The sequence below is a fragment of the Amblyomma maculatum genome, chromosome 6 (assembly GCF_055883805.1).
Source record: "Amblyomma maculatum isolate TAMU_Amacu chromosome 6, ASM5588380v1, whole genome shotgun sequence".
Lineage (NCBI taxonomy): Eukaryota > Metazoa > Arthropoda > Arachnida > Ixodida > Ixodidae > Amblyomma > Amblyomma maculatum.
In genome coordinates this window covers 65,100,885-65,112,885 of record NC_139349.1, presented here as the reverse complement: position 1 = coordinate 65,112,885, position 12,001 = coordinate 65,100,885, and the positions used below count along the sequence as shown (strand labels likewise).

At 47.0% G+C, this 12,001-nt stretch overlaps 1 protein-coding gene across 1 annotated transcript in view; it reads left to right on the top strand.

Annotated features, from left to right (window-relative positions):
* LOC146185898 (ATP-binding cassette subfamily G member 4-like) overlaps positions 1–11,645 on the top strand; it is a 52,191-nt gene extending 40,546 nt beyond the window's left edge. Inside the window, exons 10-14 of the mRNA XM_084607942.1 lie at positions 1,249–1,326; positions 4,142–4,310; positions 7,035–7,135; positions 8,475–8,630; positions 11,292–11,645. Of these exons, the coding sequence (XP_084464068.1) occupies positions 1,249–1,326; positions 4,142–4,310; positions 7,035–7,135; positions 8,475–8,630; positions 11,292–11,645 (858 nt within the window). The remainder of the gene's footprint in view (positions 1–1,248; positions 1,327–4,141; positions 4,311–7,034; positions 7,136–8,474; positions 8,631–11,291) is intronic.
* Positions 11,646–12,001: the final 356 nt, after the last annotated feature.

The following is a 12,001-nucleotide window of genomic DNA, read 5'->3' as shown; positions in this document are numbered from 1 at the left end:
CCGCGACCACTTTGCATGAATGAAGCATTTTCAACTTCTGCTTGTGCGCGATTCGCATTTATTGCTCGACTTTTTTTCTCTGCAGCATTAAAAAAGTGTGTGAGCGACATGCTATCCAGATAGGTGCTTTCTATGGTTAACCATATGCACGTAGGTGGTGCGTATACCAGCAAAACAAATAAGGTCAAGAAGTAAAATGTTCAGGAGCATAAGAAAAAACGAGAGCGAAGTCAAAGGATGGAACGAGCGCGGTACTTTAACTTTTATTTCCCGACGAGCGTTTAAACACGCTTATCTTTACCCATTTGCAACGGGGCAGACAACATTCGTGTGATTAGAGATAACAAACCTAGACTAACTTACAACAACTGTCATTTTTTAAGAAAAACCTTTAACAGATATGCACTAACAAGCCCAGCTACAAGCACTGCCCAGAAAGTAAAACGTTCACCAAGCAAGAACATGAACCCGAACATGAGTCATTAGCCGGAACAAGGAGGAGCACACCAAATATATATAAAATGGCCTGAATTCCGCTCATATTTACAGCATTGCACACACTCGACCAAAAGCTTCAAGGTCATTCAATTCTGAACCGAGACGTGTTTACTAATCATATCAGGCAGAACCAGCAGATTCGAAATAAAAATTTTAACGAATTTTTGTATTCCAAGCAGGGTCTAAGCTACATCGAAGAATACAACCCGCCTTGAAAACTGTGTCGTAAGGGCCAAAGTCGTCTCCACGGAAATAATTAAGCTTAAAAGAGAGTGGTGTTCAAACTGTGTGGGTACTCACCGTCGATATCATTCTCCGTGAAAACAGTGGTCGATAAACTTTAAAATATTTAACCTATACTGGCTCTGGTAACGTTGATTGCTGAGAAGCGAGCCTTCTTTTCACTATTACGAAAACTCGTTAAAGCCTACGTACATTTTATTACAGGCAGTGTTGTAGCTGGCAACACAGGCCATGAATTAAAAATGAGTTCTGCAATGCAGGAATACTTTCGAGGCTCCATATTGATTTGTGCCTTTTTAAAAGGTATACCTGAACGATTCAGCCACATGCACAGGTCAGCGTGTTGTGATGAGAATACGAAGTCCCTCTGAAGCAAAGGGTTATTTAAATGCACATTTTTGTTAGATTCGTTGGTGGACGTTTCAGTGAACATGCTCTAATCACTATTATACCGCAGTGTCGTCGGTGTGTGTACAAGATCTTGTTTCTCTGCGTTCTGGCTTCCAGGGTCGCGCCACCGTTGACAGCAAGGACCTCTTCTCTCTTCTTTTCAACAGGTTCATTTTCTACACCTTCCGGAGTTCGGTAAGTTGTCTGTCATCCTGCGCTTTGAGTGTCTGAATTGGCAACGAGAGGTCTGCGTAAATAAGTTTCCTAAAAATAATGGCGGCACTTAACGCTTAAACAGTGAACATACGCACTTAACGCGAGGCTTTGAAAGCATTTTATTATATGAACGAGAATCAGAAATAGTAGTCTTGACAATCGATGGCAAATTATACCGTGTTTATGCGCTAGCGCTTAAAAAAAAAAATTGGTGAGACACTAAAGTAGACCTTAGGAATGTTACGCGACAGTTTCATGGCGGTTTAAGGGCAACGTGCTCGGCTCGCACCTGAAGAGACTGATTCGATCTTGACCAAATAATTATTTTTTTTTTCGATATAAGCGAAATTCCATGGCACTGACGTCAAGCCGCTCTCAACCAGTCAGGATTTTCTTGACACGGCACCGATGCCTAATTTTCCGCCGAATGGAACGTTCTTCACTGTAGCGTGAAAATAATGACATAAATCTCATTAAAATGGTGAGTTAATCGCCAATTAAAGCTCGCAGCAACCTTCCGGTTTCTTCTAATGGAGGATGGAAAAATAGAGGAGGGGCCCCTACGTCACATTTTGTGCTATTGGAAACTAGTAGCCATCTTGCCCAGGCGAGATCTTTGTTTACTTTTTTTTTTTTTTTGCTACGAGCGCGATTCAAATACAGCTCGGAAGACGCGTAGAGAGACGTTGCCACAAGTGGCACTTGGTTTCCGGCCGGTGTGCATGCATGGGAGGTTATATTAATCGAGAAATATTTGTGCAGGACAGTCGGCTGCTAGTATTTATTGCATTAGACTGCATCGTCTTCGTGTCGTCCTCGCTCTCTTGTTCGAAAGGAGCAGCCGAGTCTCGGTCGTAATTTAGCATCCGCCAAAAGCGCTTATCGCAACTGCAATTATACGCTCTAAATGGAATATTCGTTTTTCAATTCCTGTGGCGGCTGGCTGGCGAGCGGTGTCTGTCGTTTTTTTTCGTAGCGTTAATTTGCGCTGTTGAAGGTATGCGTCCCTGATGCTCCTACAAGGCCCTTTGTTTAGTGAAATTTGATGGGGCGCATACTTACACCCTGTTTATCGTAGTCGAGCGTTAATCGCCCCTCAAATGCAGTCGAAGCTGAAAGCAATACTGTATACAAAGTACCAGGAATAGAAAACCAAATCCGAAAAAAAAAAACCTAAGAAAGATGGCTCCCTCCGGTTTTGTGTCGACTACCGCCGGCTCGACAAGATCACGCGCAAGGACGTCTATCCTCTGCCACGCACACGCATCGATGACGCACTGGTGCATGTCGATGGCTGAAGTGCTGACTATCACAGTACAACACACACACACACACACACACACACACACACACACACACACACACACACACACACACACACACACACACACACACACACACACACACACACACACACACACACACACACACACACACACACACACACACACACACACACACACACACGCACGCACGCACGCACGCACGCACGCACGCACGCACACACACACACACGCACACACGCACACACGCACACACGCACACACGCACACACGCACGCACGCACGCACGCACGCACGCACGCACGCACGCACACACACACACACACACACACACACACACACACACACACACACACACACACACACACACACACACACACACACACACACAGAGAGAGAGAAAGTAGGCATATGCTACGCTTCTGTACGCCACGGCCCGATACTGCACCCGGTCCGTAAACAGTAACTCTGACGCCATTGCTAAGTTGGCGCCCGGATAAGATGGCCTCCCGAATGCAAAAACACGTCATTTCCGCCAAACTTTTCTCGCAAGGCATTACCTCTCGTTAGTTTTCCTTCCTCTATGCTTCTTCCCAACGCATTAGATAATCATGGAGAATCTCACAAGGAAGTCGCTTCTGACGAGCGATTGCCCACTGCCTTCATTCATCGGTTGATTCCTCTGAGCCACACTTGAAGGGTTTCACATTTGCTTGCATCAGCTCCTTTCTATCCAAAAAATGTTTCTGCGTTGCAAGTGTGCCCCGTCGTAGATGACTCCATCACTGGGCCGTCTAACCAGTCGTTGTGCTCTGCGGGAAATCCTAAACCAGAGTCCTTCAATGCTTTTGAAGGACTCTGCCTAAACTAAGTTATTGCTTTATTATGCGATTACGTCATCATTTTAAGTGCTAGCACAAAATAATTCGCCCGATTTTATCAACGAATTTCAAACATTTATTTCATTTTAACTCTCGGGAACCTAATACTTTTTTCATTTGACAATTCAGAAACCAACAGTACAGTTATGCCGCCGTTTTAGTACGAAAATGATCATATTTCTTTTTCAACATGTCTTTCGACGAAACACATTTCTGTTACTCACAGAGACGGTCGGAGGCAAAAAAAAAAAAATGCACCGACAATTTTTGTTTTTTTTTTTTTGTTTTTTTACTAATTTGGTCAGCAGGCGTCTGCACATGAGGAACACGGAATTCATGCTTTCAGAAAAATGGAACAGTTCCCGTTCTACATAACTTCAAACAATTTATGCGTGTCAAAATATGGGTCAGTACTGACAGAAAAATAATGCTTTCAAATAATAATGGCGATAGTCAATTTGCTGCCGAATATTTAAGCTCAGTGAAAAGCTGATTACAGAGCCATAAGAAAATAACTTAGATGCATGGATGTGATGATTAGAAGTTGTTTCGCTCTTCTGATAAATATCTTCCGATAAAGACAACGCAAAACTATACAAACATGTGCTCGTCTTTTGTTTTCTTCGCCAGGTTTACATGTCGTACCGACAGTTTATTAACATTTCCTTCATCGTAATTTTTGCCAACGTGTTCAACTCAGTCGGCGTAGAGCATTACTACACGGACATGAATGTTGCCTTCGTCTTCCTGTACATGGCTTGTCTTTCGGCGTTCTCGCTGATGAGCGCCACCGTCAAAAGTGAGTATGTTACCAATAAAAATAAATTAAAAAAAACGACTGGTCAGCGATTACGACACTCAATAATGTAAAATTTGAGCACAGCTCTCCAGATATTTTATTATTGCGACAGGATGACATAATGACATAATGAATAATGACATAAGTGTATGACCAGCTCGAGCCTTCTCTATATTTTCCGACATAACCACGCTTCAGCTTACACTCAATCCTCTCTATGTTCCTGACTGTAGTAAAGTAGATGTCCGGCATGGCATGTGCCGGTACCTCTATCGTGTTTCGTCGACCTCGCCTCGAGGGGCGCTTGGGAGACATGGGCCACGGCCGGTCTCAAGGGAGAGCGCGCGCTTCTTTCGAGGGAGAGAGCGCTTCTCTAGCGCGCGATCTCCCTCGAGACCGGCCGTGCATGGGCGCGATTCTCCTCTGTGCAAACATATCTTAACACGCACAATTAGCGCACTTCATTCAAAAGAGAGAAAAGAGAAGCATTCAAGAGAATTACGCGACCGCATTAATGGCTATTGTCTGAGGCTATAATAATAATAATAATAATAATAATAATAATAATAATAATAATAATAATAATAATAATAATAATAATAATAATAATAATAATAATAATAATAATAATAATAATAATAATAATAACTGGTTCACAGGAAAGTAAATGCGCAGTATCTGTCGCACTTGTTCTGTGGACACCTGAACCGCGTCGTAAGGGAATGGAGGAAGGTGGGAGTGGAAGCGGGAAGAGAGAAAGGGGGCCCGTAGTGGAGAGTTCCGGAGTAATTTCGACCACCTGGGGATCTTTAACGTGCACTGACATCACACAGCACATGGACGCCGCTTCCTTACGCCTCCATAGAAACGCAGCCGCCGGCGGTCGGGATCGTACTCGGGTACTCCGACACAATAGACGGGAAACTGTCTTGGGCTGGTTGGTTGGTTGGTTGGTTCATAGGAAGGGAAAGGCGCAGTATCTGTCACACTTGCTCTGTGGACACCTGAACCGCGCCGTAAGGGAAGGGATGAAGGTGGGAGTGAAAGTGGATAGAGAGAAAGGGGGGACCGTAGTGGAGGGCTACAGAGTAATTTCGACCACCTGGGGATCTTTAACGTGCGCTGACATCGCACAGCACACGGACGCCACTTCGTTTCGCCTCCATCGAAACGCAGCCGCCGAGGCCGGGATTCGATCCCGGGAACTCCGGCACAGTAGTCGGGCGTCTTACCACTGCACCACCCCGGCGGGGCTGTCTTGGGCTATAAATAAATAAATTGGTTCACAGGAAGGGAAAGGCGCAGTAACTGTCACACTTGCTCTGTGGACACCCGAACCGCGCCGTAAGGGAAGGGAGGAAGGTGGGAATGAAAGTGGAAAGAGAGAAAGAGGAGCCGTAGTGGAGGGCTACGGAGTAATTTCGACCACCTGGGGATCTTTAACGTGCGCTGACATCGCACAGCACACGACGCCTCTTCGTTTCGCCTCCATCGAAACGCAGCCGCCGTGGTCGGGTTCGAACCCGGGAACTCCGGCACAGTAGTCGGGCGTCTTACCACTGCACCACCCCGGCGGGGCTGTCTTGGGCTGCCGTTTCGGATTTATGTGCGCGGTAACGCACTGTGCTACTCACTAAACAATCAGTTCTTTATTTTATTATTTCACGCACACTTACCTCACACATCATCTAAACATAAGTTACATCAAGGACCACCAGTCAGATATGAAGCCCCACTTTGAATATGTCGTCCGAACGTTCCTGCGTTGTTGCATTTCTGACATGTAATCCAAGACTCCCTCGTTCGATTCCCATTTTAGTTTCCCAAACTGGCAGCTCTCAACCCGGATAGCTGTTAATACAAACACCATGACTGCGATCCACGTAACCTGCCAAGTTTCACATGTCGGAGGCGTTCTCGTGATGCTTCGCCAAACGCATGCCGTGACCTCTATTTGTCTCTGCTACTTGCTAAGAAAACACCGAACAAATATAAATAGACGTGTACAATACATCAACGCCACAAATATACATGGTTTTATTAAAATTTCCTCAGGCATGCTAGGCCATCAAGAATGGTCACTCACTCAAGGTGTTCACTTCGGGCTCCGCCATGTCACTTGCCATATAGTCATACTCCTTATTTTTCGCTCACAACACAGGAGCAGGACTTTTTTTTTTTTTTGAGGGGGGGGGGGGGGGGACAGGACCATTAACTTTGTCGCGTTAAAACAAAATTTTTTTATCCTCCATTTCAGAGAACACAAGTTCAGTTGTCGTTCCATTTTATTTGAGCAATTGCACCTCACATATGAGTCACCTTCTTTTGTACTCATTGAAGGTGAACCCCGCCGGGGTAGTGCATTGGTTAGGCCACTCGACTACTGTACCCAAGGATTCGGGATCGAATCCCGGCCTTGCCGGCCGCTTTTCGATGGAGGCGAAAAGCTAGGCGCCCGTGTGCTGTGCGATGCCAGTGCACGTGGTCGAAATTTCCGGAGCCCTCCACTACGGCGTCTCGTAGTCTTAGTCGCTTTTGGACGTTAAACCCAACCAACCAAACCAAACTATTGAATGTGAAGACATTGGAGATCAAAGTTGTAATAGAAAGATTAAAGTGCGAAAATTACTATTTACTATTACTATTCACGCACTAGCCTCGTTAGTAGCGTAAGGTGAAATGCGTATTGCAGCGAGTGACGTCGTGCTGTTTTTTCTGATTCAGCGCCTTTGCTCATCCAGCACGTGATCCATGAGCAGCGGTACTCGCTATACAGCAAAAACGTATACTTCCTGGCCCGGGTCACATGTGACGTCATGTACGAGGTGCGTTTGCCCCTGCTTTTTACGGAAGCATTCCTGGTCCTGGAAACTTGCGATTCTTGCTAACCACGTTCACACCACTAGGTGCACCGAATTCTGTAAGAAATCGTGGCCTACATTAGCCTATGTTAAAGGCGCTGTTTGCTATGCATAGACAATCCTGCAGTCTCGCAATGAGCTTTGAATTTTATCCTCGCATCGTGGCGCTTGTAGGAGGCTATAATAAAACAAATTTCATGGCTATCGTGGTCAAGTGATGTGCCTCCTTGCCCGCTAAGCACTTAGCGTGCAACTGAGCCGTCAGTAGAAATTTCAATGTCAAGCTATAAATAATGCAAAGCTTTAACAACAATTTGGGGTTATGTACAGTCTCGGACAAAAGTGCAGAGTTCAGGAAGGGTTTGCTTTTAAGCCGCGTAGCGGGGCGATTGCAATATCCATGTTAAAGACGCTTTGATCTGTGTTAATCTAAGCATTCTGAAAGAGAAGGACCAGAGCCCGGCTTGGGGGGCCTTCAAGATGCTGGAGCGCCGGCACTGCGCAACGAACCACGTGGCTCTCAATGTTTTCCTTGGGGTGTACCAGCCGGTAATCTGCCGTGGCAGTACTTGAGTTCAAAAAGCAGGCGCGGTGGACAGTGCGGACACATGTGCAGCCGCATAGCTCTCTCTGTACGAGATAGATTAGATGATTCTAGCATGCTCACTGAAGCACGTTCTGCGCAGGCGCAGAAAGTGAACACTCCTGTCATATTTTGAAGCTTCGCTACTCTAGGTAAATCCGGTATTCGCCGTGTGTTTCATGTGTTTCCCAGATCGCTGTGTGTATCCCACGTCCTGAAGCACAATCAAGTTAAAGGTCAAAAGGTCAAGATAAAAGGTCGTGTTTGGCGTTGGTAACACTCTCGTTTGTGGCATGGTCATTCAATAAATGCTTTACCAAAAATAGCCGTACAGCAGAACCCGATGTATTACTTGGCGTAGCCACGTGAAGCTACCGAGCTTTCGCTGTCTGCGCTGTTCAGATGAGAGACGCCTCTTTTGGTGACGTACGCCCAGATACGCAGCTACTGGCTACTAAAATGCAGTGATGACCACCCACTTTACGAACACACTACACAATAGTATGCAATTTTATTTATTCGTAAATATAGCTTTATCTGAGGTCATAGAAGCGCCGAGAGCATGTGGACAGGATGCGTAGTTGTTCACTCGGTTGTTGGTGTCGTACATCACGGTAAACTGCGGCTGACAATGTCCCGTTCTCCATGAATTCTGGTACAGAATATAAACAAAACTAAATCGATGCATAAAAGCAACCGTTGTTTACTATTCGAATGCAGCTGATGTTCTCGGTATCATCAGGAATCTTCGACTACTATCTCACCCACCAACCGAAGGAGGAGAGTCGCATCTTCTTCTTCCTGTGCTTTGGCTTCCAGGTTTCTGTGTTCGGACAGGCCTTGGGCACGCTCATCGGAACCATCTTTGAGTACGAGGCAAGACCCAATCTTTATCAATGCGAAACACAAAAACGCTCTTTTAACGATAGGACGATTGAATGGGAGTAACACTTTTGTAAAGTGTACTGAAGGGCCACATTCTGAAAGAGCAAAATATTGCTCTACTGACCGGAAACAAGTGTTTGAATTGTTCTTGTGCCAAGCCAAAGACACTTTCTCCGTGGTAGTATACAAGTTTAGTGATTCTTAATTATTCCTTTGTTTGAGGCCTATTCTATTTTGGGAGACATCCTAAGCATGATCGATTAACCCATCTGTTGCTTCGAGTTGTTTATGAAATTTGTACTCGCCCTGCCAATTTGCAACCGTCCTAGTGAGATTGCGACTTCGCCAGGGAGGCGACTGTCTATTGCTAAAGCCCCAATCAACGACAAACGTTTCCTAAAGTTTGACTATTCTAAATGTAAGAAAATGTGCAGATGCAGCATAGCGGAGCTCGGGTCGATCTCCCTCGTAATTGTCACATTGTTTCAGTTTCTTCTGTGCTCTAGCACAGGATCATATAGCCCACATGTCTCCCACGATGCAGTGCGGGAAAGGGAATTCTGTCTGGTCCTCATCTTGTTGTTAGTACACGGTACTGTTGACTGCGTCGAATATGTGTATTGACAAAAGCAAGAGATACACAAGGGCCATGGCTATGGGCAAAGCACACGATGTGGACGAGAGACGAGGTTAGCGATGGCCTTTAAGAAGAAAAAGACCACATGGACACCTGATCACATTATGTGTTGGCAATACAACAGCGTTAGAAGCTGTTAATGCATTTACACCTACTTTACTTCATGGCTGTTTCTGTGAACCCTCTCTGCACAGAACCCGACATCTCATCTAGCTATTTCCCCGAAAATGTCAAGAGGTGGCGACACAGATGCAACGAATATTCATTGAAACATTGTGGGGCCCTGCGCCACAAATCTGTAGGGCCCGTGGCGCGCCGCGCATTCGAAGGCCGCGCCACTTCCCAATGCTCCCTGCGCGCTGCCTGTTTCCCTCTCCCCGCTCGTTCGGGGATAACCGGTCCCGCGCGAGGGGGCTATAAAGGAAGGCACGCGCCGCCGTCTCGCGCTCTTCGCTCCTGCTCTTCGTTCCTGCTTCTTCGTTCCTGGCGCTTCTCTACGGAGACGACCCGCAGCCCCCCCGGACGATGACCCCGCACAGCCTTGGACGACCCCCTGTGAGATTAAAGATGTTTGTTACACGGCCCGCTGAGTATTTGTCGTGCGCATCCCTCGGGCAGAGGAACCGCCCACAAGTGGCACCCAACTGGGGCTGAATTAGCACCCATGTGGACGATTTCTCTGCCGACGTGGCAGCACATGACAAATACACAGCGGGCCGTGTAACAAACATCTTTAATCTCACAGGGGGTCGTCCAAGGCTGTGCGGGGTCGTCGTCCGGGGGGGCTGCGGGTCGTCTCCGTAGAGAAGCGCCAGGAGCGAAGAAGCAGGAACGAAGAGCAGGAGCGAAGAGCGCGAGACGGCGGCGCGTGCCTTCCTTTATAGCCCCCTCGCGCGGGACCGGTTATCCCCGAACGAGCGGGGAGAGGGAAACAGGCAGCGCGCAGGGAGCATTGAGAAGTGGCGCGGCCTTCGAATGCGCGGCGCGCCACGGGACCTACAGATTTGTGGCGCAGGGCCCCACAACGTATAGTTGTCACTTTCGCTCTACTGACGTCACTTTATTCCCTCCAGTCGATGGCCCATAAAGCTTATAAGGCTAAGGAAAAAATATAGCAGATACCAAGGGTGGACAAACGTAGCAGCTGGCGGCGGGGACTCAGGAGGGCAGGCGATATTAAGGTACCTGCGGGGCGGGGTGCGCCACAGCTGACATGGGGCAGGATTAATCGGACATCCATTGACAAGTCCAGCAGTGAACCTAGCTAGGCTGACGATGATTCTACGTCTAGCTTCATGAAATGGTAGCACAACAATATTGGTGCTAAATGCCTCTTCATTTATGTATTCGTGTTTTGCTGGTATTAAGAGATGCATCATATTGGTCACTAACGCTTAAACACACGGACACGGTACGCAAAACACGACGACACAGACACCGAGTCTTACGGAATACCAACTAGGCAGATCTGGCTAGTTGGTATTGTCGATTATTGTGAAGCGTGAAACTGAAAACAGTGAGAGAAGCAAACAAACGCGTGAAAAACGGTTAAGGATACGAACTACTCTGAGTAAGCGTTTGGGGCGATCAGTGAGAATCATTGCAGCTTTTTTTTTTGCGTTTATGTATAATTAACGAACTGCATCCACTGAACCAAGCTCATAATGTTTGAAGTTGTGAACTTCACCATTGTGTCACTGTGAAGAATTTAACCGCTCCGAAGAAAACTGGAGAACCATTTTGAAAACAGAGAAGATTACAACTACACAAAATAAATAAAAATGTCAAGCGTACATGATGTGCACACCAATGTCCCGGTGGTTAAGTTGGGGAGGCTACGAAAAAACAGAGGGCGCTGTAATTCTCTTACTCTGGAAAGATCCCTCAACATGCTTCGTAGTGTACTAGCTAAGAAGAAGGTAAATTCAAAATAGTAGTTCGCATCGCCTCTATTACTCTTCTTGATACATGTCACCCCTTCGGTTTTCTTCCTAACCCGCTGTTTCTCCCTTCAGATGGGCTGCGTGGTGGCGGTGACGGTGTTCGTCTACTCGCTCCTCTTCGGCGGCTATTTCTTTCCGGTCAAACAGCTGGCATACCACGTGATGTGGATGCCGTTCACGTCGTACCTTCGCTACGCGTTCCACGGCTCTCTGACGGCCCTGTACGGCTGGAAGCGCGGCAACCTCACCTGTTCTTCGGAAGCCAACCGCACCTGCCCATACTTCTCGGCGGCCGACGTGCTGGCCGCTTACTCAGTGCACGAGAACGAGTTCTACTGTGACCTTGTCGCCCTCTTCGTTGCCATCCTGGCCGTCTGGCTGGCCGCTTGCAGGCTGCTCTCGTTCAGGATCAAGTGGCGCTTCTGAGCGAGAACCCTTCCTGGGCGGTTGAGATGCATCACTTAATTGCTGCGCTTCACTGCGGTTTTGTCTCCTGTACATAAAACCTTGAGGAGTCACCACCGAAACCGACTTGGATGGTGGTAAAATAAAACCGTGTTTTCTTTTTTCCTCGTCACATCTGTTCTGCAAGTGAATGCCTGGAACATAATGAGTTCAAGGTAAAGCACCTGCAAAAGGAGCTAAGGACAACCAAGGAAACTGAGGGTGCCAGCTTCGTGCAGTTCTTTGTTAGTACGCATATTTTCTCATGTGCGCCATGTATGGAATGTATGCACAGAATGCATCTGCAGAGGCTGTGTAGCTTATGTTCAGTAAATAGC